The 16,407-nt window shown below is 38.9% G+C and overlaps 3 protein-coding genes across 7 annotated transcripts in view; 1 reads left to right on the top strand and 2 right to left on the bottom strand.

Moving 5' to 3' along the window:
* Positions 1–9,159, bottom strand: part of dnm1a (dynamin 1a) — a 61,795-nt gene extending 52,636 nt beyond the window's left edge. For all 5 annotated transcript variants that reach the window (XM_010780631.1, XM_010780624.1, XM_010780638.1 and 2 more), the window contains exon 1: positions 8,481–9,159. In XM_010780631.1, coding sequence (XP_010778933.1) covers positions 8,481–8,641 — 161 coding nt within the window. In that variant the 5' untranslated portion in view covers positions 8,642–9,159. The remainder of the gene's footprint in view (positions 1–8,480) is intronic.
* A 2,182-nt stretch (positions 9,160–11,341) lies between these two features.
* On the bottom strand, positions 11,342–13,550 carry surf2 (surfeit 2). Its single transcript, XM_010780616.1, has 6 exons — positions 13,390–13,550; positions 13,096–13,247; positions 12,814–12,917; positions 12,199–12,372; positions 11,870–12,012; positions 11,342–11,761 (listed from the first exon to the last, which is right to left on the bottom strand). Exons 1-6 carry the CDS (start codon positions 13,462–13,464, stop codon positions 11,669–11,671), a joined length of 741 nt encoding a protein of 246 aa, XP_010778918.1. The 5' UTR covers positions 13,465–13,550; the 3' UTR covers positions 11,342–11,668.
* Positions 13,551–14,229: 679 nt separating this feature from the next.
* Positions 14,230–16,341, top strand: bbln (bublin coiled coil protein). Its single transcript, XM_010780608.1, has 2 exons — positions 14,230–14,410; positions 15,334–16,341. The coding sequence occupies exons 1-2, from the start codon at positions 14,332–14,334 to the stop codon at positions 15,555–15,557; spliced, it is 303 nt and encodes a 100-aa protein (XP_010778910.1). The 5' UTR covers positions 14,230–14,331; the 3' UTR covers positions 15,558–16,341.
* The last annotated feature ends 66 nt before the right edge of the window (positions 16,342–16,407 follow it).

Here is a 16,407-nt window from a genome sequence, read left to right as displayed (position 1 = left end):
TTAAGTACTTGTATATATTTTTTAAAAGCTCCTACTCTTTACAAATGTAAGTTGAATGTCATTTAAGAAGTACCATCGTTTAGAGAAATGTATTTTCTGGGTGAGCTGCTGCATAAATATAGATTACAGCTGCACATATTTTTCCAGCAGAAGATGGAAAGCTGTTGTTGGATCAGGACACCATCACGTATTTGAAATTATTCATCCTGACAGATCGCTATTCTGCTGATCACATCCAACAGGTTCTCCTCAGGCTGCAGGAGAAATGGAGATGAAGCTTAATCTTATTTAACATAACTAAATAAAGGGAAAAACAAGCAGAGGGTTAAGTGTTTGTAGAAGCTGCTGACAGGTTTGATTGATTAGCAGACTTATAAAAAGGGAGATTTCGTCCAATATTTATGATAATCGCTCACTTCCAAGTCTCCTCCTTGCACCTGATCCATCAAAAGGTTATTGTGACCTCCCCAAATGCGCAGAAAGAAGATAATTAAGGGATTTGGAAAACACCTCCCAAGGATTGCTGAAGCCACGTTACCAAAGATGACTGATTTCACTGTCTGCGAGGATACTGGGACATGTAATCCTCCACATTTTAAGCTGTTAAAGCTGTATTACTAACTAAACCTTTTGTTTTAATGTGTTTCTTTTTTCCCTCAGTCTTCTGGGACTAAAACAAGGAGGTTTAGACACACAACATATCATTTTTGTATGCGCTTTTTGGATATAAGTAACACAAACATGTTTTCATTTTGTCTGTAGGTGCTGTGTTCTCGGTGGCAGTGTTCAGTCAATCAAACATTGTACTACTTAAGAAAAATACTCCAATTATGCAAATGTTTTTACTTGGATGTGAGCTTCCAGGTGCATGCATAGTAGTTTAAAGACTGCCTGAATTTAACTACACAAGCTTTAAACTACATACAGAGCTCAGAGGATGAGCATCATAGGAGGAAATGTAATGTTAGGCATCAGTTTGCACTTACTACTTTAAAGCAGATGTGTGTCTCTTGGCGTAGAGAAGTGGAATTATTTGCCGAATCATTTAAAGGGCTATAAGAAAAATGTTATGTTGTAGAAAATGTATAAAGAAAGCGTAATCAGACAGTATGAAGTTGACTTTTGATTGTGTTCTGGTTTTATGTTTCAGTACTTGCAAGCAACTGAAAGAATATTGCTTTTATTTGACTTTTAAATGTTTCCAATTATGCAAAGTGTTACTTGCAGTAGATGTGAGCTTCCAGTTGCAGTAGTTTAAAGACCCCCCTGAACTTAAAGGTCCCATGTCATGGCCATTTCTACTGATCATAATTCCATTGTTGACTAGAATAGATTACATTGTTCAACGTTCCAAACTCACATTGGTTTCTCATACAGCACCTCTGTATAGTGTGTGTATTCACTCTCTGTCCTACACGGCTTGTTGGAGCTCCTGCCGCCCCCCTCCCTGTGAGCCCAGTGGCCGTCAGCAAGACAGCGAGACACAGCGAAACCACACACACACACACCCGCAGCCTGGCTGGGAGTTTGTGTGTGTGCTCACACCGACTCACAGCCTCGCCGCGTCCCGCCGCCTCAGGGAGGAGAAATCGGCGGAGCTGCAGCTGAGAAAAGATTGAGTGTGTGAGGAAGTCCGCGGATTGATCAATTTGGACCAATGGGTCCATTTAGGTATGGGCACGTCACTGTACCCAGGAAGAAAAAGAGAAATCCCAATGAGGCGTTCTGGGGCAGCATAGACAGGTCTTTTCTGTGTTAGAGCTTTACTCCCTACAGGGTGTACTTTGAGGGTTTGCGACTCTGCAGACCGTTTACATGCAGAAAAACCTTCATAGCACACAAGGGGACGGGTGATAACCGGAAAAGCATGACATGGGACCTTTAACTATACAAGGTTTAAACTACATCAGTGAGTTGTCATTGATGCAGCGAGTGCTAGTGAATGATGAGGAGCCAGATGATGATGTGGCACTGAGTCACCTCTCCTGTTGTACTCTAACACGTAGTCTTTTCAATTCGATTCAAATGTATTTATATATCGCCCATTATCACAAACCACATTTGTCTCAGAGGGCTTCACAAATCAACACACATGAATAATAATGTAAAAACAACAAGGTATCCGAGAATGTAGTAAAATGACAAGTTAAATGTGAAAATACCACTGAATGGGCACAAAACACAAATACACAAATACAGTTAGTACAATAATTACAATTCCGTAAAAGGAACAGTCCAAGAGGATGTTAAAAAGGGAGTTTAAAACCAGTCCTAAGTGTACGCTGCACTAAAGAGGAAAGTCTTCAGCCTACTCTTAAATGTGTGGATTATTTGTTTTCCCATTGAGAGCGTCTTCAAACCCCCGTGTGGAGGCTGAGAGGTGGAGCCCGGCGCGCTTTCCTCGCTGCCATTCAAATAAACAAAACCCACTGAGCTCAGCATCACAGACGCTCTCTATTCCCCCCTCTCTCTTCCCCGAACACTGTTCTTCTCTTTAGTTTTCCCTACGTCAGAGGGGGGTGCAGGTGCATGGAAACCCCCAGCAGATGCCCACAAAGGGGAGGATGGGGGCTTGTGGTGGAGTGATGATTGGCGGCTGGAAATATGCACGTAATGCAGAAGAAAGTGGAGGACAAATTACATGGAAATTATTTGGAACTGTGGGAGTTTTCCAGGGACTGAAACTGTGTTTTTAGATGATGAACGTGGAGGTGATGGTGTGTAAACAGAAACCCGAGCATCACAGATCAGCTTAATGTGGCTTTTTCTCCAGCTACTGAGAGAGAAGGAGCACGGAAACTTCTACAGACTTCTGAGAGCTGCATATTCAAGGAAAGATGGGATGATGAATCAGAATCAGGTTTACTGCCAGGTAGGTTCACACATACGAGGAATTTGACTTGATGTCATGGTGCATACATCAAATATAAAACAAAGAATCTCCATATAAAGCAAAAAATCTTTAAGGACACTGTAATAAAATATAGTTAAATAGCAATAAAATAAAGCAGTAATTTATAGCTAAATGGAATGCAATGAGTTATAGAATATAAAATATGAAATAAGAATACGTGCAGTAAGCAGTATTTGAACATTGTGTGCACATAGAGTCTATGTTGTGTCTCATGTGCGTCACATCACATCCAATTTCCAGACACTCCAATAATCAAATCCTGCTCGCGTGCAGCAATCACAGGCCATTTCCCTTCTTAGCGGTATTTGGGTTTTAGAAAGATGAGGCTGTTTTTTGATGATGGAAATACACACGCAAACACACACAGGCACACACAACCACACATAGTGCTGTCAGACACAGTAGAAGAAGGAGCCAATGATATGGCGTTTTGCTGGGTGGTGGTCATCCAGATTAGAGCAGAGCCAATGGGAGAGTGATTTGCAGGTGAACTATGGCCCAAACACAGATTAGTGGTAATCCTCTGGAGCAGTATCAGGGCAAGTCTGTCATTCCCTGACTGATTTCCCTCTCACATGTGACAAATATAGTTTACATCAATGTTTTTATCAATACTTTAAGAGCTGTAACTTTTTTTGGTGTAGCAGTTTACTTCTTATATCCTGAAAAAGATCCAGCAAAAACTGATATTTATTTAAACATTTTTAAAGAAATAAAGCTTAGAATTACCTAATTATAGCTTCTCAGCAGCAAATATTTGATGCTGATGATGATAAGAAACTCTTTTAGTTTGAAGGGTCAGACAAAACAAGCACAGCTGGGCTTTTTGCCACATTTGATTGCCATTTTCCACTATTTTCTGCCATTATAAAGATCAAACAATTGATCAATTATTTAAAAAAACAGCAGATTAATCAATGATGAAAATAATTGCTGTTTGCATCCCTATTAGTATTGGACACAATGTTAAGAGACTGTTTAATCACTGTTCACAGTACAGAGTCATGTATTTGTTTAATGACTCATTTGTTTATTTTTAAGAACGAACCAGGAATTTTGAAATGCTGCTGGGTAGTTTATATAATCGCAGCATCATCATCTATAAATCATTAAAGTGCTCTTCTTCCCTGTGTTTCTATATCACTACCCCCTCCTTTTATTTGACAACAATGAAGACACTGTACTGTCCTCATCTTTCCTATGATGGAAGCTCCTATGATGCTTCCGGCCCTCTCTGTGTTATGTAACTCATGAAACCAGCTAAATATCATTAACTTAATCTCTGCGTGGGGGTTGGAATAGTGCTGGCAGGCAGCAGGGAGAGAAAAGTGTGCGTGTTGTAGTTTCATGTTTCTGCTTTGCGCTGGTGCCTGCAGTCTTCACTGATAAAAAAAAAGTGCTTGACTAGGATCAGCTGCGCACCATGCAGCAGCAGCAGCAGCAGCAGCAGCAGCATCCAGGGTTTGAGTACATCCCAGGACAACGTCGTAAATTATGTGACTCATTTCTCCTTCGGCATGATACTGTCAGCTATTGACCCCACATCCCCTTAAGTAATTATTGCAAAAAAAGATTCATGCAGGGCTTACAACGAGAGTTACAACAACAAAAGGTTTCTGTAATCCAACATACTGACAATAAACAGGGGTATCCTTAAGATATCATGACCATATTATAATAGTAAACATGAAAAGCTATTCTAAGAGGAAAGTTCAGTTCTATGCTATGTTCAGTATTTGTTCTATTTACGGGTGAACGCAGCAGCTGCTTTTGGAAGAGCTCTCCTTGGTGCTGAAAAGTGCATTCAGGACCAAAATAAGAACATACACTATGCTTTTTTAGACCGTATTATAGGTGGATTTGTCGACTATTAACTTAATCAAATAACATAACCAAATGTGAAAAAGAAAAAAATTCAGCCCATTTTCATATTGAAACTTGTTTGTACACACTGCTTGATATAATGTAAGAGTTTAAATTAGGCATAGAAAACATTAATGTGCAAAATCAATTATCCTCTATAACCACACATCACCAAAAGACAGCTTAATTCAACTCGTATTTTAAGATACAATGTGCCTCTGTTCATGTAATAATGTTGAATTTAATCAAATGTCAACATGTCACCAAACGTCCTCACCTGCACACAGGTTTGCCCCAGCTGGCCCGGCGTGTGTCGGGCTCTGGAGAGCGGGAACATCTCGCTTTGTTTCTGATAATGAGACTCGTGGGAGGCTAACAGACTGTGTGACCGACCCAGGGTGGGAAACGGGTTGTGCTCAGTCTCAAAGCTGGAAAATGTCTTCTTAACTGTGGAATTACACGCAGGCATATGGGACAAAGGTAGAGGAGGACCGTTCAGTGATGCTGAACCGGTGTGTTCAACATAGAACTGAAATGTATTAATGGCTAATTCAATTAAACTAAACTATTCTGATATGGATGTATTGTTTTATTGTCAAATGACAGGGTTTAATGACAAGCATTATTGTTAACAGCAACTGATTTTTCTTTTGTGTCATTATCTGTTCTATAACTGGCAGCTGCTGATTACATTATTTTACATTTGTTTTAGATTTTATAGACTAAAATGGTTATCTGTGTATAGGGGGAAAAAGATGAAACGGTAATGAAAATAATCACTATGCAGCCTAAAAAGATATCTACTGCCCTACCACTTTTTTTTAATGTTCAAAACATGAAAATCTGCTTTTCATCCAAAAATAGAAGAAAAAGTGTTATCCCTAGATAACCAGCCAAACATGCCTAAACGTTATTGTGTAAAACAAGAAAGGAAAACAATAAAGCAATGAACTGAATTGTTTGTGAAGGCAGACTTTGATGTAAATTGCTCAAAAAGAGAGTGTCTGTATCCCTGTCAATTGAGTTTAATCTAGCTGCCTCTACTTTGGAGTGGAGCACTTTAATTTTCAGACAAAAACAAAGCGCTTAAACTGAATGAAGCAGACAAACCCTGAGAATGGGAAGTTGAACCGAGGTGATAAACAGAGAACTGAGCGATGACAACAAAGACAACAGAAAACTCTTTCTGAGGACAAATTATGAAAGCAGGATGAAAAACTGCTGAAGGACAGAGAAGAAACACTTAGCGTCCTCACATGCTCCCTCATACCTGCAATCCAGATTATAAGGAAACGTGTCATTGTGAACTAAGGAGCAGCGGTTTCTAACTCCTTTAAATCAATTCTCTAGTTGCTAGTGTGTCCGTAAAAGCCATATAACCTATGTATTATAATTTGCATGACGTGATAAAAGGAAACCCAAACAAGATGTTATTCATATTCATATCATATTCCTTAATGTGTCTCTTGTATAGGTCTTCTATACTTTTGTATTGGTTGTCTTTGTTAACCGATAGCAGCAATGTTAACGGTTAAGAGGGAGAACAATTAGCCTAATAGTAGCTGGTTTGGTGGAAACATCCCATGAAATGACTGTCTGAGAGGCATCTATGGAAGATAGAGATGGAGGGAAGAAAGAGTGTGGCAACTAAACACACAGTACAGCGTGTTGTAAGTGGGTGGTGGGTGAGGGAAGATAACGCAAACACAATGGGGGAGAAGGAGGATGGGAGGACCTGAGCCACGTCACTGCAGCTGGACTAGGAGAGAGCATGCAATAACACAGACACACACTCTCTCTCTCACACACACACACACACACACACACACACACACACACACACACACACACACACACACACACACACACACACACACACATGCTGCATGACAGGATGCAGACTGCAGCTTTTACTGGCACACACAAACAAATCCGTTGACATCTTTATAAATGTCCTTGTAATAATATTTCAAATGTTTCCCTCTCTACCTTCTGTCATGATGCATCCCCGGTCCCTCGGGTAAAGCAGTGTAATTAGACTCAAGCTGTTTCCATGACTACAGCTGAGCCCCCTTAATGAGTATAAAGTGGAGCTTTTAACAGTAATTACTTAAAAGTAAAATCCTGTGTTTTTCATTGATTAACTGATATTTGAGCAAAACCTTTCAAAAATAGCTGTAAATATATAGTCAACATATATTCTACAAATGTAAACTTTGCTTTTTAAGTAGGCCTTTCACAATTATTATGGTACAAAGTATGGACATAGAATCAATCATTTCTGACATTGCGATACTGCTTTGTTTTCACGTGCGTTTGTTTGAATGTCACCAAAATGTTAACCAACATGATGAAATAAGGTTACTGTTAAAGTTAATCTATTGTTTCCTTGAATATAGTGCAATGCTACATTGGTGTAGTTATTTTTTTTAAATTCTAAAAATGGCCCCTTTTAAAAGCTGAGATGCAGGTAGCGTTAAGTGTGGATTACCCTGACATGTAAACAGTGGCCATGCCTCGCCTACTGAGCTGTTACAATGGGGATTAGCACTCTGGCCATCATCAGGGGAACTTTTAGAACCTACTGTGAAACCAATGTAAGAAAAGAAGGAACGTGAATATTGTGAGTTACTGCACAGATGGACTCTCTCCAATAGTTGAAATTACATTTTGTTCTTGTGATACTTAGGCCTTTTTCAAAGTAGTGCTGAACTGGCTTGGAGCCAAAGAGTGACTACAGTCTGACCTTGCAGGAAATACTGCTGAATCACACACACACACACACACACACACACACACACACACACACACACACACACACACACACACACACACACACACACACAAAATCTTCAGATCAAGTGAAACACAAGCATAGAGAGCTGACAACAGTAAGGTAGTGACACCAATGTTGCTGCCTGCATTTAGTAAGCTTCACTTACAGCATAAGCACTGACAGACAGATGGATGAGCTGAGCTGCAACGGCTCAAAGCTCAGGTAGACTCTCTCTCTCTCTTTATATGCAAGGTCATACTGCAGCATAATAGATCAGATGTGTTCCCCTCATTTTGTTTTGCATCAGCAGCAGCTTTGACAGTGAGAAACCTCTACACACAAACACACACACACACACACACACACACACACACACACACACACACACACACACACACACACACACACACACAGCAAGAAATGTGTTGCCTCTTGCCTGGTCCTGATTCGGACATCCAAATGGTAGCCCTGCCACAGAAAACAAACAACACATCCATCAAGCTGCCTGTAATTGTGTGTAGGAAGTCAGCGTAAAAGCTGCCCCTGTGACTGATGTCATAAGGTTTGTATTGATAAACATGTGCAAATGTGTGACATTTTGGACCAAGTTATAGAGTTTAGAAACCCACTTTGATGTTAAATGCAAAGTCATTTCAACAGCAATGTGTGGATCCCTGAATGCATCAGATGAACTTCATCAGGGATTTATGTCGGCCTTACAAAATAATCTCCTCGCCTTGGTGTGAAAGAGGGATACAACTGGTGAAAGGTGCCACCATGTAAACCTTTTAACCAAGGCTGGGAGGTGTGTTCAAAGCTGCCTCAGAGGGGGGGATGGGGACGGGGTTAAGTGTAAAAAAAAAAATGAAAGCGATTGCGTCCGCTTGTGTGATGCACCAACATGCATTTCCTGGAAAAGCTACTTACCTCCCGACGAAGTTCTCCAGCACCGAGCTCTTCCCTGCACTCTGGCCGCCCACCACAGCGATTTGCGGCAGGTCCAGGTCCGCGTTCTGCCCGATGGAGGAGAAGGCATCCTGCATGCGGTTCACCAGAGGAATCAAATCCTCCATCCCCTGGTTCCCCATCTTTGCGATGCAATGGGCAGTATATCTTCCTTGTCAGAGCAGGGAGGGATTAATCTCTTATTTTCCTCTTCGTCCCTCCTCGCCACCCTCGTGTATCAAGGGACTTTTTCCGCACACACCGGATCACTTTTCGGTTATCCCCCTCATTGACTGCAGCCCCTCGGTGTGTCAGATCACCTCAGCTATATGACTATCTCCGTCACCGAGCATGTACACTACTCCTCTCCACCGAGCGCAGAAGGGGGAAGGATGAGGACTCTGGAGAGATCCCTGCAGATCCCCATGCACACCGCTTGGTGGTGACACTGGTTTACTCTCACTGTAGTTTTCTGTCAAACTGTGCTGTTTACTGTAAAGGGATGTTCTTGTTTATCTTTTTCTCTAAAGTTAAATCTGGTTTGACTGTTTTTTGCAAGTTGAAGGTGGGACATGTTACGTATAGTTGCAATGTTTTTTGCCCAAACCGACTTATAGATCTGTTCATGGCGCTGAATCTGTTAGAATCCTGGACAGAGGCCAGGGGGCTACAACTTCTTATCTAATGTAAAAATAAAGCATGCAAATATGGTGTATGTACTAAAGTATGAATACCAAATAAATACAATTGAAAACATTTGTAAATGCAGGTATATAGTGTTTTTATATATGTGTACAACATAGCCTACAATCGACACAAACTATAGCCTACAATAATATTATCATATATACTTATACTATAATGTAGCCCAGGGCTATTCAACTACACATTCAGTTGGGCCAGATTTTATAACTACAAAATTCAGCTGGGCCAGACATTCAGCGGCCTGTAAAAAGCGGGTAGTGACACATTTTAAACCAACACATATTACTGCGATGAAAAACATGCAATTTTTATTCATTGTTCATCCTAACAAAGGTAAGTCAAAAAGTGCATAAAAACAAAACAAATTAGCATTAATTTAACAGAATCTGAAAAAAATTTGCACAGTTGTAGCATTACATTTGTTTGCTTTAGAAGTCAAATAGTCAGGTTATGTTTTTTGAACCAGGCACATCACAAAGTGCATTTACTGAATACAATAATAGCAGTCTTAATACATTTCCTGACATACAAAAAAAACAGCTAAAGAGCTCCAATGCAACACAAAGAGGTAGTACTGTAGCAATACTATTTTTTCACTTTTCAAGTAATAACAAAAAAATCATACGTTTTGGTCACATTTGACCCAGACACATTACAAAGTGCATTTAAATGAATACAATCCTAAGACATTGGTGAAGAGTGTTGTCAGTNATGTAATGCATTTTAGTCATGATGTTTATTAATTTCTGCCTTCAACTAACTATTAATGCTGCTTCTTATTTGCTCAAAATGCCTGGCTGCAGCTTTGTGGAGGGAAATCTGAAGGAGGCACTGTGGCTCTTTAACTGTCGAGACCAAAGCCTTGAGGAAAGTCTTAAAACATACGTACACTCCCTGATAGCAAATGATGACGAGGCTCAGAAGAACAATTTGGTGGTTACACAAGATATTTTACAATGCCTGTTCATTCCTCTTTGCTAAAAATGTTTATTATGGTCTATTAATCCTTTTATAAAAGTAAAGCTGGCACATTTAGTAAGTGATGAAATGTAATTGAGTACCAGTTTTCAGGAGCAGTGAACAATATAATTTAACTAAGAGTTACATAATAGTATTTTCCAAAAATGCTCCAGTCTGCATAATAAGTACTTTTACTTTTGGCAAATGAAGTCTATTTTAAATATTTTTACTTATCTTGTACTTTAATACAAGTTAGATTTTGAATGAGTATGCATACACTGTTCTTTCTACTTTTAGTAAAACATGCCTCTTATTTTTCTATAATAAACGTTACTCTTTTATTGGAAATGTCTATTTATAGATATAATTATTTGACTTACTGCTTTTATGATTCTTCATTTGTTGTTATGCTCTAACATTTCTATTGGTATCTTAGATTTTAAGTCTAAGATACCAATAGAAATGTCTTAATGAGAAAACCTGTTGTAACTAAAGCTGAATTTGAAAATCATAATGTCAAAGTACTTTATTGAAACAAAATACAATTATTGAATGTGTAAATTAATGAATACAAAAACACCAGGCTTTTTCACTGCAGTAAAAGCTGCACACACAAGTCAAATAATGTAATGAATTTTAGTCATGATGTTTATTAATTTCTGCCTTCAACTAACTATTAATGCTGCTTCTTATTTGCTCAAAATGCCTGGCTGCAGCTTTGTGGAGGGAAATCTGAAGGAGGCACTGTGGCTCTTTAACTGTCGAGACCAAAGCCTTGGGGAAAGTCATATGTACACTCCCTGATAGCAAGTGATGACGAGGCTCAGAAGAACAATTTGGTGGTTACACAAGATATTTCACAATTCTTAATTACATGTTAACTAGATGAATTAATGCAGTGCCTGGGCGGAGTAATTCCAGATATTCTTCAAGTTAATGTTTTTGTAGAGAAAATGTGTACATCCTGGGGGAAACATTAAAGAAACTGGAAGAGCTGTGATCTACAGCTTAACATCATACTGAAAGCTGATGTAGCTGTCAAAACTGTTTGCGTGCCAAATCGCAAATTACTTGCTAATAGCTTTTTCTTACTGTACCTGCTAAAGTCACTTTTTTATAAAGATCAATATTTATTTTCATCTTCTTCAGGCAATGAAGTAAAGAGTACACAGACAATGTTTGTAAATCCAAATCGTTGTATTTTATACTAGAAAAACACTTGGTTGCAAACCAGACAATACAACTTATCCAGTCAAAATGATGTGTTTACTGCCACTATCACATCTTCCTCCTTACATAAAGCAGCCTCTTTAGAACTGTGCAACATCACACCTCTGACAACAGACACATTTTCACATGCAGAAAATATGAAAGATCGAAAGGATGTTCACCTAGGACAAGGTCAGGCTGGCTCTGAAAGGAATACTCCTCCAAACTGGTCGTGCTGTGTAAATCCCTGACAGATTACCAGTTATAAAAATACTATATGTATATGGTTTCTCTGTTTACTGTCCATTGGGCACTTTAACTGGTTTCTTACGCCCCGATTTCCAGCGGTTATTTCTGAATTTCTTCTGAAGACCACCCCCGCCCTGTTCCTAAAAAAATGAATGAAACAATAATTAAAATAACATTTCATCAGTGACAGCTATTAACATGAATTGAATTACACAAAAAAACAAAATTGATTGTAGATTTCTACAGACCTTTTTGCGTTTCTGCTGTTGCACCTGCGTGTCCACCTCCACCTCCATCTCTTCATCTTCATCTGTCTGGAAGTCATCTTCCTCCTTAGGTGCTTCACCCTCTACAACTTCTTCTGGCTCGTCTTTTAAACTGAACATCGTAGCTGTGGGAACATATAACAGGGTTACAGCAAACTAAAACTCCTATCCTAAAAGCCACCATTCAGACGGACAAGTGATTTAATTCATGAGGTTTTGCCTGGAGTTCAATTCTGCAGACCACCGGGACGCACAGTTAGACATAATAACCATAATAAAAAGTCTACAGTGTGTGCACTTGGGATACTGACGGGGGTAGAGGTCACTCATGCTGTCTTCTGAGTCACTGTGATCCTCTTCACTCGATGAAGTTCCCGCATGTGTTGAGGTCTTCCCCCGACTGGCCTCCTCTTCAGGGTCTCTGGGCTTTTTCCGTTGTTGTCTTGCTGGAACATAATCAATCCCTAGCTCCACACACTCCTCATCTAGAGCAGGAATGAGACAGTCATGTTAGTAAATTGAAAGTGTAAATAATAAAATATTTCTGAGGTTGAATAGCTTGACTCAATATTGATCATACTGAGAACACTGATCAACACTGATAAGAACTGAAATAATACTACAGTGTACATATAAAATAGATGGTGAAGTCCATCAGTACAAATCTTTGTGTGAATATTGTCACAAAATAACTGCCTGAGCAGATTTAGAAAGATTCTCTTGACCATAACAGTGATACCATAGAAATACATTTTTTAAGTAATCCGATCATCATGATAGCTTCCATTTCCTTCCCGGATTAGAATATCACACGAAAAGTCTGTGTCACGAAGGTTGTATAACATACCCTAAAAGCAGTCTATACCTACTAGATCACAACCTGTAAAGAACAAGGTGACATGCATGCAGATAAGTAATGGACTGACATTTTTCGAGGGCTTTCTTGAAGCGTTTCCCGTTGACATGTCTTAGGACATGATGAGGCTGCCGGTTAAGGTGTCTGAGGGTCAGCCTACAGAAGAGCTGTTTGCTGGGAAACAGACAGGAGGCATCACATAAAGATATATCACACACATGCAGGTAGCTACACGCATTGAGACATGTTCTGAGTGATGATACATTATGGCATTCCTAGTGCAATTTCTGCAAGTAAGATTAGAAATGTGATTGTCTTTATAAATAACATGGTAAGCATTATTCTTCCTTACGGTTGTTTTGAGCTTGGCACAACATGTGGTTCATACTGTCTGTAGTTGAACTCGGCAGTCGTACTCAGTTTCTTATATTTCTTCCCTTTAGTAAACGCCTGGAGCTCCGTCAGGTTGCATGGAAACTCATGGCCATTCAGAGTGCATTTGATCTGAAAACAAAACAATTAGGTGATCATGCAATCATCACAACACTTCACCCTGCATGGGTCCATGTGATCATTTAGCATTACGGCTAGCATCACATTGTACGACAGTGTGATTCGTGAGATCTGATGGAATTAGCTCGCCAACCTTTTTGCCATCTGTAAACTGGAGGAAAGGGTGGTTAAGAAGAAAGGCTTTGACGTCCGCAGGTAATTCCTCCATAGCTTAAATAACTAATCAAAACAGATCTTTCGGTGTGTATAGAATAGTCCAACCCCTTACAGGAAATAGTGACTACACGTGGGCAAAGGGTCAGGGTCTGTTGCATGATTTGTTGGCGCCATCTACTGACCAAAGTTAGATAGGTCAGCTTCAACGATTGGATTAAGCTATTCAGCTTTAATTGTATTTAACTTATAAACAAAACCATTTGATTAAATAAATGTTGGTTATCCAAGTAAAGCTTTACGTTTTCAGTATTCTTCATAGGAAAACTGATCAAATAAGATGTAGAGGCACACTAGTATAATATAACTGTCCACAATAAATCTGCTACAATGACACAGACAATTCTATGGTCAAGACTAACAGAAAACTCAAGAATGCAAAAAAAAAACGTTAATTGGATAAAGTAATGTGCTCTTAGTCGGTCAAGTCAGCTGACAGGCAGAATCTCACAACTCTAAATCAAAGAGATGATAAGATAAGATAGTTCACTCTGTCCATATTTTCAGAAATCATAAGAATGGTCGATAAAAAGCTGTGGTAGTGAGTGGAAGAAAGTTTAAGAGAAAAAGAGGACATTTATCGAAAACGTACTCTTGTAATAGTAACATATCAACACTTGAAAGATTTTCTGAGGTGTAGGGTTGAAAACTATCAACTCAACTACCCGCCAGGTTATCTGCACAGAGTGACTGCTCGTCTTTATTATTATAGCATCTTTGCTGAGAACGCAAAACCCCGCCCACATTTCCCCCACAATCCATCACTTCAGGTGACAAATGTCAAGTAAGCTAGCTACGATAGAATAAAGTAACAACAGCGCACTTTTTCTATAATACAATATTAAACGTGAATATTTATGCAATGTCTGGACCAAATGGAGATCCACACATCTCAATTGACGATGGTATTATCGACGACGAAGATGAATTTGAGGAAGAAGGTAATGCACTAATGTGGTCATTCATTATAATCGGTGTCGCGTTATTGTAGTGAACGATAATCACTCGGGTCACGTTCAGTGTGCTAATTCAGAGGTTTTTGGTCAATAAAGTCATAAGCAGCCATTTCAATTAGATTTACACCTTCACCTGATGTTAGGTGACACTGACTTTGAATTAGCATAGCATTGTTGAGGGGCTTTCTGATTGAAGCATGTTAATATCATTTTGAACTTCTGTATATCAGTCATATCAAGTATGTATTCTTATGGGTTTTCAAAGTGACAGTAGTTGCGTTGTCTGTTTGTAGAGCAGATTTATTGAATTATCAGTGCTTTTTTTTTGCTCGAGATCTTGTTCAAATCCTCAAATTAAGAGTTCATCAAAGTGCATGTGTTCAGTAGAAATGTGATTTAAAATCTGTTTAAAAGTTGTCTGAGAATAAAAATAAACCAAATTATTCTAAATTAATTGTTTTTAAATCAGATTTAGTCACACTAGTTTTGTAAATTGTTGTTTTTTTAAGACCCTTTTTTGTGAAATCTCTAATTTAATCTCTTTATTATTATTATTATTATTATTATCTGAAAGTATATTATACACAGGTTAAATATACTCAGATTTTTTGTTGGTTAATGCTGGGGATTATCAGATTTTAAATATTTGTTCTTGGCTTAATGAAACAACACGGTACATCTCAAGCTCTAAATAAGGCTACTCTCCTCTTGCCTGTCTTTGCCAGCAATAAATATGTTCCTTATATTAATAGGGAGTCAAAAAAAGTGTACGTTTGGAAACCTTAATCCTGTCCAAATGAATGGGGATCTAAGGGATAAAAACATAGAAGCCTCTTTTTATGTTAAAGACCAGAAACTATTTTCTCAATAGAAGCTCTAACATAAATCTCTTTCATGCATATCCACAGAGTTTGAAGCCATCAACTCGGCGCTGGATCAGATCAACTCATATCTTGATGATATAGAAGATCGTAATGATTCACTGAATGGCAAACTGCACGAACTATTGGAGTCAAACCGGGAGGCCCGACAGGAGTTCAAGGCCCAACAGCTGCAGACCCCGGAGGAGCAGCATTGTCCTGCAGAGGGGGACGAGTCCTCCAGCAAGGAAGACTTGGACAAGGGGGATTGAAAACGAATGATGAGGAGCTAAGCTCAGCAAAATACAGGGATGTAAATATTTATGAAAGTATCTAACTTCTGTCTTATCGACTACCTGGATCTGATCTCCTCAGTAGATGTCCATATCGTTTTCCTCCTTTATTGAACTGTGGTGTTTGCTTCCACAACTGATCTTAGTGACCTCTAGCAGCTTCTTATACACGTTGTAAACTGCAATGACCTGGTAATATAATTGTAAAATCTCCTGCGTTGATGTTTAAAAAGCTAATCAGGCCTAAGTGGGACATATTGAGAACAATTCTAAAGCCAGGATGACATAAGAACTTTATTAAAAAGCTGATGCATTTTTTATTTTAACAACACAAAATGCTGATATATATACAATGACTTGCTCAATGTTTCAGGATTTGTCCACGTGTGTAGTGTTGATCCAGTTGTGTCGTCAGCTTTCTGAAATGGTATGTTCCTGTCCCAAAAAGTAAATGCAAAGATCAAATGTCAACCAGTTTGATATAGAGTTGTATCTGTAGCATGACTGTAAATGTGCTGTCCTGTTTGTGTTAGGATAAGTCAGCTAACAAGTGTTTGTATAAGTTAAGTGACCACAAAAGTTAAAATAAAGTCGACCAAGTGTGGGAATTGTCAGACATTTTAATATCAATTCAAATGAACCCCCCCCCCCCCAACGGAACACAAAAATCCCCAAATCCATAACTTCCAGCAGTTAAAAAACATCCCGTTTATTCACCTCCATTTAGTCAGTAGCTGAATAAAAATACAATAAGAAACATACAGCTTTGTCTGAAATTATCTTTTACATGTCCTTTTCTCTCTTCTGTTCTGAGCTTCACTTCTTCATC

This window comes from Notothenia coriiceps, unplaced genomic scaffold, assembly GCF_000735185.1.
Source record: "Notothenia coriiceps isolate Sejong01 unplaced genomic scaffold, NC01 NC01_scaffold00000490, whole genome shotgun sequence".
Lineage (NCBI taxonomy): Eukaryota > Metazoa > Chordata > Actinopteri > Perciformes > Nototheniidae > Notothenia > Notothenia coriiceps.
This window is presented reverse-complemented; position numbering and strand designations above follow the sequence as displayed.

Excerpts from the sequence above, each read along its gene's own strand:
- surf2 (XM_010780616.1), bottom strand. The coding sequence starts at position 13,464 with ATGGAGGAATTACCTGCGGACGTCAAAGCCTTTCTTCTTAACCACCCT. Across the intron at positions 13,248-13,389 it reads AGTTTACAGATGGCAAAAAG|ATCAAATGCACTCTGAATGG; the intron begins GTTGGCGAGCTA and ends TTTTGTTTTCAG. Across the intron at positions 12,013-12,198 it reads CATGAGTGACCTCTACCCCC|CTACGATGTTCAGTTTAAAA; the intron begins GTCAGTATCCCA and ends ATGTTCCCACAG.
- bbln (XM_010780608.1), top strand. The coding sequence starts at position 14,332 with ATGTCTGGACCAAATGGAGATCCACACATCTCAATTGACGATGGTATT. Across the intron at positions 14,411-15,333 it reads AGATGAATTTGAGGAAGAAG|AGTTTGAAGCCATCAACTCG; the intron begins GTAATGCACTAA and ends GCATATCCACAG.